Source organism: Diceros bicornis, chromosome 16, assembly GCF_020826845.1.
Source record: "Diceros bicornis minor isolate mBicDic1 chromosome 16, mDicBic1.mat.cur, whole genome shotgun sequence".
Lineage (NCBI taxonomy): Eukaryota > Metazoa > Chordata > Mammalia > Perissodactyla > Rhinocerotidae > Diceros > Diceros bicornis.
The window spans coordinates 21,311,050-21,325,392 of record NC_080755.1 but is presented as its reverse complement, the minus strand read 5'-3'; the positions used below and the strand labels follow the sequence as shown (position 1 = coordinate 21,325,392).

The 14,343-nt window shown below is 34.7% G+C and overlaps 1 protein-coding gene across 3 annotated transcripts in view; it reads left to right on the top strand.

The window, feature by feature from the left end:
* The window catches only part of SS18 (SS18 subunit of BAF chromatin remodeling complex), an 81,761-nt gene that overhangs the window by 29,790 nt on the left and 37,628 nt on the right, over nt 1–14,343 (top strand). For all 3 annotated transcript variants that reach the window (XM_058556917.1, XM_058556919.1, XM_058556916.1), the window contains exons 4-5: nt 3,916–4,069; nt 8,034–8,255. In XM_058556917.1, the coding sequence (XP_058412900.1) occupies nt 3,916–4,069; nt 8,034–8,255 (376 nt within the window). The remainder of the gene's footprint in view (nt 1–3,915; nt 4,070–8,033; nt 8,256–14,343) is intronic.

Sequence of the window (14,343 nt, the reverse complement as noted above, 5' to 3'; positions counted from 1 at the left end):
ATTTTATACTTCTACATATGTTTAAACCATACAAATCATTGTTACTGTTATTTTAAATGTCAATATTATATTTATCTACATATTTACCTTTCCATTCCTCTCTATTATAAAGTCCTCCAGTTCTGTGCTTCCATCTGGGATCATTTTGTTTCAGCTTGATGAATTTCCTTGTAAGAAGTTCTGTCAGCTTTTATTCATCTGAAACCATTTTTATTTCATCTTCACGTTTGAAGAATATTTTCTCTTAGGATAGAATTCTAGGTTGGTTGCTTTATTTTCTTATTTTGTTTTAGCACTTTAAGATGTCATTTGTCGTTTGTTTCCATTGTTTCTGATGAAAAATTGGTTGTTAGTCTTATTGCTGTTCCCCTGAAGGTAATGGTCTTATTTTCCGTGACTACTTTTTAGATTTTCTCTTGGACTTTGGTTTTTAGGACTTGGTCTCTGATGTGGTTTACTTCACATCCTGCTGAGGTTCATACAGCTTCATACATTTGCTAGAGACTCATGTCTTTTGTTAGCTTTGGAAAACTCTTGACCAGTGTTCTTCAAATATTGCTTATGTTTCATTTTCTTTTCTCTACTTTTATAAGTCCAGTTAGATATGTGTTAGACCCTTCCACCATGCTATACATGTCTACACTTGTTTTTTTTTCTATTTTCTCTCCTTTATATCTCTTGATGTGTCATATTTTCTATACATTTCTTCTAGTTCACCAATCCTTTGTTTTGCTGTTTCTAAAGTATTGAGTTCTTAATTTCAGTGATTGTATTTTCCAGTTCTAGAATTTCTGTTTGACACTTTTTTGAGAATTCTGGACTTACCCAAATTCTCCATCTGTCCTGTTTTTTTTTTCCCTTGAACATAGCAATCACAGTTATTTTAAAGTCTTTCAGATAACTCCAAAATATGAATCACCTATGTGTCTTTTTCTGTTTTTTTTTATTTCTCTTGGTTGTCCATCTTTTCTTTTTTAAATTGAGATAAAATTTACATAGCATAAAACTCACCATTTTAACCCTTTAAAGTATACAATTTAGTGGTTTTTAGTATATTCACAGTGCTGTGTAACCATCACCACTATCTAGTTCCAGAACATTTCCATCACCCTAAAAAGAAACCTCATACCCAATGATAGTCAATCCCAGTTTGCCCCCCTGCCCATCCCCTGGCAATGAGTAATCTACTTTCTGTCTCTCTAGGTTTACCTGTGTGGACATTTCATATAAATGGAATCATACAATGTATGGCCCTTGAGTCTGACTTCTTTCACTTAGTGTAGTGTTTTCCAAGTTTATCCGTGCTATAGTATATATCAGTACTTCATTCCTTTTTGTCACTGATTAATAGTCCATTGTATGGGTATATACTACATTTTGTTTATCCATTCATCAGTTGATGGCCATTTGGGGTTTTCTACTTTTTGGCTATTATGAATATTCGTGTATAAGTTTTATGTAAACATATATCTTGCATGCTCTTAGGTCTATACTAGGAGGAGAATTGCTAGATCACTCTATGTTTAAGTTTTTGAGGAACTGCCAACTTGTTTTCCACAGCAGCTGCACCCTGTTACGGTCCCACTGGCATGTATGAGAGTTTTAGTTTCTCCCCATCCTTGCCAAAATTTGTTACTTTCTGTAGTTTTTTTTTTTTTTTTAATTGTTATAGCCATCCTAATAAGTGTTGGCCATTTATTCTTGTTTTTTAGAATGCCTTTAAGTTTTACTTGAATTCCAGACATTATGGATGAACAACTGTAAGGTTGTTCAGTAGAACTGTAAAAGTTCTACTTGGTGTTATTTTTCTTCAAAGAGAGTTAAGTTTTCCTTTGGTAGGCAAAGTACTGGACGATCACCTTGAGCCTATTGAGGGTTGATTATAAGACTTGTTAGGGCTGATTTATTTCAGTTTTGACCTTAGTCTAAAGAGAAGCTTTTCTGAAGTCGCAGCAGAGAGCCTGAGTTGTTTAAGAAGGCACCTCTAACTTGATGGAGCTTACACTCCGATCTTTGTCTCCTTAGCACGGGGCAGAATCTGAAATTGCTGCTTAGCTCTTTAGCCTTCTAACTGCTATTTTCTGCTAGTTTTCTTGAATTTTTCCCTTCTTTATGGTTCTTCCTCTCTGGGACTTTGTTTTTTAGCATCCAGCTCTTTGGTAGCCAGCTCTCTTCTCCTCAGTCCGATGGGACTGCCATTTTGTGCTTGGACTTTATTTCCTTGTTACGCAGCAAGGTTAAGGAAAAAGCCAAGGTAACTGTGGAGCTGATCTTCTGTGTTTCCCTTCTTTCAAGAGTGATAGCCCCTCCTGTTTTCTCTCTGTGTGTGGTGCCTCTTTAGTGCCTCCAAACAGTTTTTTTAACATATGTGTAGATTTTATAACTTTTATTAGCAGGAGGGTTAATTTGATAACAAGCTATTATGATGGGAACCGAGAATAACGCTGTTTTATGAATTGAATCACAAGAAAATGAAAAACAGATACCTGTTGAGAGTGAGAACGTGAATTTTTAACAGAAAATTTAGACAAGAATATAAGAGGAAGGATTTTTATTTTCAAACAGAAGAGGGTCAAGGTCAGCCATGTCTGAAGGATGATAAAGAATAAAGTAAGATGTGATACTGAGGTGATGTTTGGTAATTTTTTTGAAAACTGAACAAGATCTTTAAGTGTTTAAAGAATACAAATTGGCTAAAGAATTTAAGATGAAAATTGAAGAGAAAATATTTAATAAAGAGCAATTACTGTCTGGATTTCATAGTGAAGAAATTAATATTCTGAATTTTAAATAGGTACTATTAGAATAGCACTTGGTTTTTTCTGTAAATGTTAGTGACTATTAAATGGTTGGAGATTTGGGTGTTTTCATGTGATGGCTAAAGAATGTGTAAATCTGTTAAGTGTGCCAGAGAGGATTGTGTTCACAAAATCTGGAAAGATACAGACACAACAACTAACTGGCCATCTAAAAACGTAGGAGGAAGAGAATGACTGATAGGAATGGACATTTTATAGAACATAGAGAGGTAGAAGAAGAAGGCAGAAGTAGATCTGTAAAGAATAATATTTCCCTTCCTCCTGTGGGCTTAAAAGTAGGGATTTGGAAAGAAACTAGCCATTTGCTTTCTCTACCAAAATATCCCCAAGAAGGGAGCCAGGTATTGCAGACTACCTTGTATCTGTGTTTTTCCTTTCGCCCTTGTGTGAACTCTCAAGGTTAGTCAGTGATTTTCTTCACACTTTCATTAGGAAATTTGCCAAAGGCATCCTTCTGAGGCAGCTGTCTCTGTACCCTTGGAGGCCATCAGTAATGTTTCCGATCTATAGGAGTAGTCGGCACAAAAATGTTGGGCTGAACTGAGTCTTTGTGGTTTAAAACATTCCCCCACCAAAACTACTTTTTTTTCACCCTCAAACAGTATAAAATATATCACATTTTGGGGTTTCTGGTCCTTTTATGGTTTTTTATTACTGTATCTTTTCAGGTAAAATCCATCATTAATAGTAAATATATCCAAATATATTAATAATGAAAGGAGACTTAATTTTTTAAATAAAATATAAATAACAGACACATTAAAAATCCTTGTATATAAATAAATGAGAATTCTTTTTGTATAGAATGTTGAAATTTTTATTTTCACTACTGAGATTTTTATAAAGTAAAATATACTTTGTGTTCTTTTGGTCTAAGGTGGTCAGAAGACATGTTCATGCTAACGATCTTGTGAAGTTTTAGGGGGATATTAAATATGTTAATAAGTCCATGATTAAAATGCATTAGAATAAATTGAAATGCATTTGTGTTTTTGTTCCTATTCAATTTAATAATATAAGCAACTGTTATGCCATATGCATCTTTAATATATTAGTCTAATTGTTTCTCTTGTTTTACTAAACTGTCTTCTTTCAGCCACCCACACAGAATATGCCTATGGGTCCTGGAGGGATGAATCAGACCGGCCCTCCCCCACCTCCACGCTCTCACAACATGGCTTCAGATGGAATGGTAGGTGGGGGTCCTCCTGCACCACACATGCAGAACCAGATGAACGGCCAGATGCCTGGTAAGTTTTTCTCCTCTAAGACATTAACACCAGAGTTGCTTAGCAACTGAAACGACATGGGGGCTCAAGGGATACTAGATTGTTGATGACAAAACTGCTTTGAATGCCCCGGAGTACAAGCTCTCTTAGAGTTTGTTAGCTACAGAGCTACGTGACCTGTATTCAGTGTTTATCAGGCTGCCCTTGGGCTTTGATATAGCTGACATACAGCATTCCTCTGATGAACAGAACTGGCTAAATTTAGTCTGTCTGAAACTATGCAATACAGCTGGCTTTAGAAGCTTTTTGGGGAAAAAAAAGGCATTGCACCATGGCTTAAAAATTAAAATCTGTTTACAAAAAGGTGTTATAACATTTCCCTGAGTTTTGTCTTTACCTAAAAATTTATTGATCTCAGAAACAGTATTTCTGGAAAAAACGCATGGGGAAAAGAAACAACAATCTCTAAAGTGCTAATGTATTTAGTATTTCGTCATGGATACTATTGAAACTGAGTATACATTTTTATTAATACAAGTGTTACAGCATAATATAAATATGGAAATTGATATTAAAGCAAAATTAAAAGCTGAAAAACAAGTCAGCTTTCTTATATAATGAGCCATTTCCTTTACTAATTATCCATTTTAAGTTTAGAGCCACTTAGAATATCTTTCAGGCCATTGGATGCTTACTTAGGTTACCTTTTGCTGGTTTGAATTTTTAACTTTAAAAGTATCTTTAAACTATTTTGTTTTTGTAACAACAGCCACAGCCCATACCCGTAATTTTTGGTGGGCTGTTTTCTGTATTTAATTTGAGAATATTTTTACTTTCTAAAGACAAAGGTTATTTTCATTAACAGAAAGGAAGTACTATACAAGTAGCAATAATGAAAATAAAATAACAGAGCAATTTATTTTTAAAATTAGTAATTAACTTCTTTAGGGTAGTGTCGTCTTAGCTGATTGTGTTTGTTGGTTGTATTGGTAGAAAGTGAAGCAAAAGAGAGCACAGAGCGAAAGAGGCCAGGTAGCCTGGTTTATAGAAGGTTGATGTGTGGTTGATCATGTAGGAGGGCAATAGTGCTTCGGTGGCTATCTCCTGTTTCCTGCTAAGGCTTGCCGCATTGGTGGCCAACGCCCTGTATGGAGGTAGGACTAAAGACATAAACACTTGTCAGGTTGTAGTCAGGAGGTAGCTTCTTGCTGAATCCACATTTAGCTCATCAGGACACATTGTTTTTACAACCAGAACGATAGTGCTAATGCAGGTTAGCAAGTTAGGAGTTTTGTGACTTCTTATAGTGGTACCTTTAATTAGGATTTTGACTTAACTTCTCCATGTAACATTCAAACTTAAGGCTGAAGAAGCAGTTGAGCGGCAGTATAATTATTGTTAACGTGACATTTTGGTTTTTTGTGTAAGGCCATCTGGAGTAGTTATATTCTTTATAAGCCAGAGATTTTCAACCAGTTATGATCTAGGTTGTCCAGAATATTGTAGAGCTTCTGAAACTATTTATAGAGAGTTAGAGTAAGGTGTAGGAGAAATTGAAAGTCCAGTAACTTATATTTTTTTATTTAAAAAGTTGCTTATGGGGCCAGCGCAGTGGTGTAGTGGTTAAGTGTGTGCACTCCACCTCGGCGACCCGGGGTGTGCAGGTTCAGATCCCAGGCGCGGACCTACGCACTGCTTATCAGGCCATGCTGTGGCAGGCATCCCACATTTAAAGTAGAGGAAGATGGGCACGAATGTTAGCTCAGGGCCAGTCTTCCTCAGCAAAAAGAGGAGGATTGCCAACAGATGTTAGCTCAGGGCTAATCTTCCTCACACACACACAAAAAAGTTCCTTATAGCTTTTAGCCAACATTTTTATGCATACAAATTTGTATCTAGGCTTTTAATTTCCTATTTTGGTTTTGCTTTTAATATTTTATTTTATAATCTAAGTTGCAGAACTGCTTCTCAGTCTCAGGTTCCTTTTTAAAAGGATTTAGCTGATTTAAAACAAAACTAGATAATACATGCCTATCGTACCAAAATCGGAAGGTACCATAAGGTATACAGATTGTTCCAGAGAGTCATTGGTGTCTAGTTATCTTTCAAGAGATATTCTCTGTATATAAAGCATATGCATATATACATTCTTTTTTCTTTCTTCTTCTATTTTAAAAACACAACTGGTAGCATATACTAGATAATATTATATATCATTTTTTTCCCTCTTAAAGATATATCTTGGAGACCATGAGTATATAAAGATATATTTTGGAGACCACTTAATATATAAGGAGCTGCCTCATTCTTTTTGGTGATTGCATTACGTTCTTTTTTATGGATGTCTCTAATTTATTTGAACACTCTAATTTATTTGAACAGTTCCCTTATGGTAGAAATACGGGTTGTTGGGGGCTGGCCCGGTGGCGCAAGCGATTAAGTGCACGTGCTCCGCTGCGGCGGCCTGGGGTTCGCCAGTTCGGATCCCGGGCGCCCACCGACGCACTGCTTGGCAAGCCATGCTGTGGTGGCGTCCCACATAAAGTGGAGGAAGATGGGCATGGATGTTAGCCCAGGGCCAGTCTTCCTCAGCAAAAAAAAAAAAAAGAGGAGGATTGGCAGATGTTAGCACAGGGCTGATCTCCTTACACACAGAAAAAATATGGGTGGTTTCTAGTCTTTTGGTATAACAGTTATGTTCCCGTGAATATGACTATAAAATGTAAATAAATAAATACACACACACGATTTTGCATCCATACACACATGCACACAAAAACTTGTATATTTATAGGATAAATTCCTAGAACTGAAATTGGTGGGTTAAAAGTATATGCATTTTAAAATAGCATAATTATTGCCTAATTGCTCTCCATAAAAATAGTACTTATTTATATATTTATATTTACTCAACAATGTATGAAAGTACTTCTTTCTTCATAATATAGTCAGATTATAACTTCTGATCTTTGCAAATCTGAAAGATGAAAAATAGGTCTCATGGTTTTAATTTGCCTTTTTATCATAAGTGAAACAAGCCATCTTCTCATGTTTATGACCCTTTTGTAGTTTTTGTGTGAACTGGTCATTCATGTCCTTTGCCCTTTCTTTTACTGCTGGTGGTCTTTTACTTACTTTATATGTTAAGTAATTAGTTCAGTCTGTGATATGTCTTGTAAATTAGTTTTTCCCAGTTTATCTTTTTATTATTTAATTTTGTTTTGTTGTTCGTTTTTTTTTTGGACACGTTCAGATTTTTTGTTTTTAGGTAGTCTAGTTTATCAGTCTTTTACAGCTCTGTGTTTTCTGGCATCTCCAGAAATGGCATCTCTGTTTTCTCACTCCAAGATTATTTGAAAATTCTCCTTTTTGAAATTCTCTCATATGATGTCTTTTCTTTTTCTTTCTTCTTTTTTAATGTTTAATTTTTTTATTCATCTGGAATTAGTTTTCATGGAAGGAATGAGATAGGGATCCAACTTGTGTTTTTTCCAGATGGCTACTCAGTTGTCAAAACACCATTTATCGAATTATCTTTCTTTTGCCCACTAATACTTAATGTCACCACTATTATCATTTACTAAATTATGCATTTGAGTCTATTTTTCGACTCTGCTCTGGGTCTATTGATCTGTTAATCAATTCATTTATGTGCTAGTACTACACACTTTTAATCCCTCCAGCTTTATATATTTTGCTCTTTTATAAAGCTAGTCCTCACTCATTACTCTTCCTTTTCAGAATGTTCGTGGCTTTTGAGAAAGCGTCAGTTTCTTAATCCGTAAGATGGGAATGGTACCATCCAGCTAGCAGTATTTGCTAGCATTTATGTAAAGCATTTACTTTATTTGCTATTGATTAAATACTTAAGTTATTATTTGGTATTATTATGGTAATACAAAAAAATAAAAAGCTTTTTAAGGTACATTTTTATAGACCATCTATTTAACTTCCGTATCTTCGTTCTGGTCACTTTTCTTCAAAGGGCCTAACCATATGCCTATTCAGGGACCTGGACCCAATCAACTCAATATGACAAACAGTTCCATGAACATGCCTTCAAGTAGCCATGGATCCATGGGAGGTTACAACCATTCCGTGCCATCATCCCAGAGCATGCCAGTACAGAATCAGATGACGATGAGTCAAGGGCAACCAATGGGAAACTATGGCCCCAGACCAAATATGAATATGCAGCCAAATCAAGGTAAATAAGCTTTATGTCGTTATTGACTAGAATGCTACATTAACCTTTGAAAATGAAACAATTTTATCAAGTTATTAGCTGATTCATAAAAATACGTTTGAAGTGAGTAACAATATACCTATAAAACAGTAACACTGAGTTTGAAACCACCTTAAAATACTTTTTTATTACATTTAGAAATTAAATTTCTTAATTTAGCTTTTTAAGCTTATTTATTTTTGTGTCTTTTGGAGAGAGTATTTGAAATTCTATATTTTTGGATTTTTCTTTTAAAGCTAATCGATGAATAACCAAACATTTGATTTAGAGCAAGAAAATTGAGAAAATATAATTTTATCTTTGTAAGTACAGCCCCTTCGAAAATATCTACTCTGTGGTTCATTTTACTTATTTAAGGATGTTAATTAATATGAATTTCCCTTGATTTATATGGATGTTTTGTGATGCTGTGTTTCAACATTAAAAGGTAATTTTAACATAGTTTTCTATTAGAATGTTCAATGGAGATGCCCCTGTATTCTTATATTCTTAGAGTGGTGTGAGGTCTATTAAAGTTTATTACCAATCTCAGAGAATGAAATTATCATGTTTCACTTTAAGTATTTTTGTGAATAATAACTAAAAACCAGTAAGTGGCGCTCTGTTCTGCTAATTGCCTGTTAAAACATTTGGCATATTGCCAGCCTAAAGCTATTTCAATTACTAAATGTGAGGTTAAGTGTATAAGATAGAATTAAATGTATTTGCAATAAAATTTTCTAGATTTTGCTTATGAAAAACAAATCACTGAAGTGCAACCAGAGAAAGGGAGTTAATGTTACTTTTTTGATAATTACTTATGATGAAATAATATATTCTAATTCTTAAATATTAATACAGATATTTTCTGTAATTTTGATGAGATACACTGAAAACAAAGGGAGATAATAGAATAAATTGTCAATGAATGTAGCTTCACAAAACTGACACTTGCTCAATTTTTTTCCCCGAAGTTTAAGTTTAGTGCCCATGATGGAATATTTCTTGTTTTTAATTAGGCCGATTAAAGGTTCAAAACAACAGCAAGATCCAGTCAGTGCTAGATCAGAAAGGAGTTCACATGTTTCTGCATACAGTTTGGTTACCAGAAGAGAGAGCAAGAATTGTTAATGATTCTGACAGCAACTACAGTAATGATGGCACACTTCTTAGAAACTATAGTTAAGAAAAGATAGGGTGTGCACAAAAATGGATGTTGCTACAGCATGGTTTGATATGACATCCTAAGATTTGAGGAAGAGAAAGATAATGCATGTAGCAATGTCCATGTAGAAAAATAGTTGCTGTTTTTGGAGAAAGGAGTTGAGTCATTTATAGGAATTTTTTGTTCTAAACTTAGGGACTGACTCTTCTTTTTAAAAATGTCATATTTTGTATTAATGTATAGTTTTTCCTTTTACTATAGTTATATTACTTTTTGCTTTGTTCTCATAATTTATGAATTTTTTAATAGAAAATAGACTATACAGAAAATGACTGTAGGTTATGTCTTTAAATTTCTAATTTTAAAGAAATAAAAGTTACTTTTCAAAAGAGAATAGGATGGAAATCAGTGAGGAAATTTTCAATGTTTAAAAAATCTCTTTAGAACAAATAAAAAACTTTTTCAGTCATCAAATTTTGATATTTCAGAATCAAAGAACACCAAAGAAAATTACAATTACCAAAAAAGAGAGAGAGAAAGTTATACAAGGTTCTGGCAATCTCCACTTTCTTAATCATGAATTTCTTATGAAAACATTTTAATTATATGGTACTTGGTGGATGAAAAAATTTAACATGGTAAAACTTTTAATATTCGTTTCACTGTAAAACATTTTCTTAGATAGTGTTGCAAAAATAAACTACATATTTTACATTAAAATATTTATGTTTTGATAAATAGGTGGAAGAAATTAGAGGAGACAGCATTTTAAATAGGCCTTCTTAAAAGCTTGGAAAATACCAAAATTCTATAAAAGGAAACATTTTTGACTTTTAAAAGTTTCTCTTACGTTTATTGAGATATTATTAGCCCTTCTTTGGATTAAAATCAAAATATTGAAATCTTTTGGCTATTCCCATATTTCTACATACATGTCTCTGTATGCAGAGGTATTCAAAAAAATGTTAAAGCTACTTATCTTTTTTTTTTTTTTCTTTTGTGAGGAAGATCGGCCCTGAGCTAACTTCTGATGCCGGTCTCCTCTTTTTGCCGAGAAAGATTGGCCCTGGGCTATTATCTCTGCCCACCGTCCTCTACTTTATATGAGACGCTGCCACAGCATGGCTTGACAAGCAGTGCGTTGGTGCGTATCCGGGATCCGAACCTGCGAACCCTGGGCTGCCAAAGTGGAGCATGCACTCTTAACCGCTATGCCACTGGGCTGGCCCCCTTATCATTTTTTAATAATGGGATTTATTAGTCAAGGAAAAGAAATATTTGTGGGATTTCTTAGACTAAACATCTGTCAAGTGACAAAAAAAAAAGGAAAAAGACTAGTCCAGAGAATTTTGTTTTAAAAAGGAACAATTAAATTGCAATTATTTAATTATTATATTATTAATTGTTAATTACTTAAGTGACATATTTGGGAACTTTAACTGATTATGCAGTAGTTTTTTTTTCTTTTCTTTTTTTTGGTGAAGAAGATCAGCCCTGAGCTAACATCCATGCTAATCCTCCTCTTTTTGCTGAGGAAGACCAGCTCTGAGCTAACATCTATTGCCAATCCTCCTCCTTTTTTTTTTTCCCCAAAGCCCCAGTAGATAGTTGTATATCATAGTTGCATGTCCTTCTAGTTGCTGTATGTGGGATGTGGCCTCAGCATGGCCAGAGAAGTGGTACGTCGGTGCGCGCCTGGGATCCCAACCCGGGCCACCAGTAGTGGAGCGCGCGCACTTAACCGCCAAGCCACGGGGCTGGCCTGCAGTAGTAGTTTTTAAACAAAACATTGCAGGTCAAAGTCTACATGCATTCTGGTAGTTTTGAAGTGGATTTGTTTTTTAACCTCCATTCCTTCCCTTTCTTTTTTCTCTCTCAACTTTGAAAATGAAATTCAGGGGAAGAAAAGTGACTTGTCTGAAAATTTTCTCATTATAATTTAGGAGTTGGATTGAAATTAATCCAATCAGATAATGTGTGAGATATCTATCCTTTTTATACATTTATACCTCCATTTATACATTTATAATTTATCATTTTGATTATTTAAAAAAGTAAAGGGAAATATTCTGCTAATTTATACTATTAGCTGCAGTATAGTAAGGCACATTATGTACTAGTATTCCAGTAAAAATATTATTTAAAGAAATGAAATTGTGGACTCTCTTTGGATTTTGTTAATTCTTTAAAAGTTGTTTTGAGGGCCGGCCCTGTGGCTTAGTTGTTGAGTGCATGTGCTCCGCTGCTGGCGGCCCGGGTTCGGATCCCGGGCACGCACGGACGCAACGCTTCTCCGGCCATGCTGAGGCCATGTCCCACATGCAGCAACTGGAAGGATGTGCAGCTATGACATACAACTATCTACTGGGGCTTTGGGGGAAAAAATAAATCAATCAAAAAAAACTTATAAAAAAAAAAAAGTTGTTTTGAGCTTTTAAGTTGTTGCTTAAAAATTAAAAAACCCAAATGGATGCAAGGCTAATATAACAAAAACAGACCTACCACACAAAATTTGTCATTTCAAAAAGCTGCACAAAAAGTTGGCCATTAAATTTGCTATTTATGTAGTATTACTGTGTTCATGGTTATTTTTAAAAGTTTCAGGGGCCGGCCCCGTGGCTTAGTGGTTAAGTGTGCGTGCTCCGCTGCTGGCGGCCCGGGTTTGGATCCCGGCGCGCACCGACGCACTGCTTCTCTGGCCATGCTGAGGCCGTGTCCCACATACAGCAACTAGAAGGAGGTGCAACTATGACATACAACTATCTACTGGGGCTTTGGCGGGGGGGGGGGGGAAGTTTCAGCAGTTTTTTGTTTTTGAACTTAAAAAATATTAGCTTCCATGACAGTGGCATTGTAATTGGGGCCTACTTTTAGTTGATTTGTAGTCTTTTATATGTATCTATGAATTGAGAAGACTGAAATATTTTTTTATTCAGCAACTAGATTTATTATTATAGCGGAATATTTTTCTCTGTGTTCTTTTAAAGGGTCTACTGCTTCCAGGTGAAAGGTTTAGCAAGGTTTTAATGTTGTTTCTTAAACTGCTGGCAAAATGTTGTATAACAGGCAATCCAACATAAACTTTCCTGTGTTATTTTCACTATTATCCAAATAAAGTTCAGTGAGTATCATTTTGAACTTTGGGTTAAAGACCTGTGTTCAAAGTGAACCACCATCTTCTTACATAATTGGATCTGCCTACTCATATGTAGAGCATAAACTCCACTGGAGTTCAAAAAGCTCCAAAAGGGGAGGAAGTTTGTCTGTTTGGTTAACACTGTTTTATTCTGGTGCCCAGAACAGTGCCTGAGGGTAGGCATACAAATGTATTTCTTCAGTGAATAGAAATTGAAACCAAATGTCATACGATAACCTGGAAAGACAGAGTTACTGCCTTAAAGATATTTCTTTGATAAAGCAACAAGTATATTCATTAGAGTATTAAAAGTCAAATTAGAATAACAAGGCTTTCCGAAGATGGCCAAGAGTTACATTTGATAGAATCAGCCTATTTTTTCATTCCCAGGCATTAGTGATTATAGCTTTCCTCATTTAGCATGATTTTACTAAGTACATATTCAAATATAAGGAGTTGCACAAATTGTTATATTTGTGTTAAGGCATGTGTTTCTCAAGTTCAATATATGTAATTCTTTATACCTGGATTCAAGTCTTCGCCCTGTAGCTTACTGTATGTGGGAGCTTTGACTAAATTACTTAATTTCTTTAAATAAGATTAAGTGAGATGATGCATGTAAAAATCCTAATTCGATAATTGTTGGATAATTTATATAAAATTAGTTGGTCAGAATAAACATCTTTTTTTTTTTTTTAAATAACACAAAAATTTGAGATTGGTTTATCACCTGTTGTCTCATTTCAGGCACAGCATCTAATTTATTGCTGGTTTAGTTTTGTTTGAGTAGTATTAAGAAAGTCCTGATTCATTTAGGTAATAAGTTACAAATGATAGTGGTTTGATATTAGAGTAGTGGTAAATTTTTCTTTCAGTACCTTTATTTTGTAAATATGAAGGGCCAAGAGCCAGGAGTGTTGTATTTACCCTTATTATTATACAGTGAATTGTTATCTGATAAGAGCTGTACCAAGCAGATGTGCTTGAGATAAGCCTAGCCTTTAATTGTGCATATGATTGTAGTAGTTTATTTCCTTGTGCCTCCTTGTTATCAGTATTTATAGATTTATCTCATTCTTTATAATGACTGTATAGATCTACCTTATTTTTTAAATGATAGGATTCATTATATGGATGTAGCATAATTTATTTAACAAAAGCATATCCCCTTCTGATAGATGTTTCTAGTGTTTTACTATTACAAATACTTCTGGAACAAACATCTTTGTACATACATCTTTGAGTACTTGTACAAAAATTTTGTAGAGTAAATTCTAGAAATAGAATTGCTAGGTAAAATATAAGAATACTTAAAATATTTGAGAGACATTGCTAAGTTGTTTTCCACGAAGGTTGCATAACATCACAACCCTAACGGAATATGAGAGTGCTCATTTCACTACATACCCAATGACACTCATTCTTCTTAATCTTTGGTAAAGGAAAGATTTAAGAAGGAAGGATTTTAAAGGAAAGATAGGAAAAATATAATCTTGTCTAAATTTATATGTCTTCATTTGTGAGCTTGTGTAACTTTTTGTGTGTTTATTTGCTGTGTTATCCATTTGGGCTGCTATAATATAATACCACAGACTGGCTTGTAAACAACAGAAATGTATTTCTCAAAGTTCTGGAGGCTGGAAGTACAAGATCAGGGTGCCTGCATGGTGGGGTGAGAGTCTTCTTCCCTGTCTCGGACTTCTCATTTCCTTACCTGGTAGAAGGAGCAAGGGAGCTCTCTGGGGGTCTCTTTCATAAGAGCACTAATC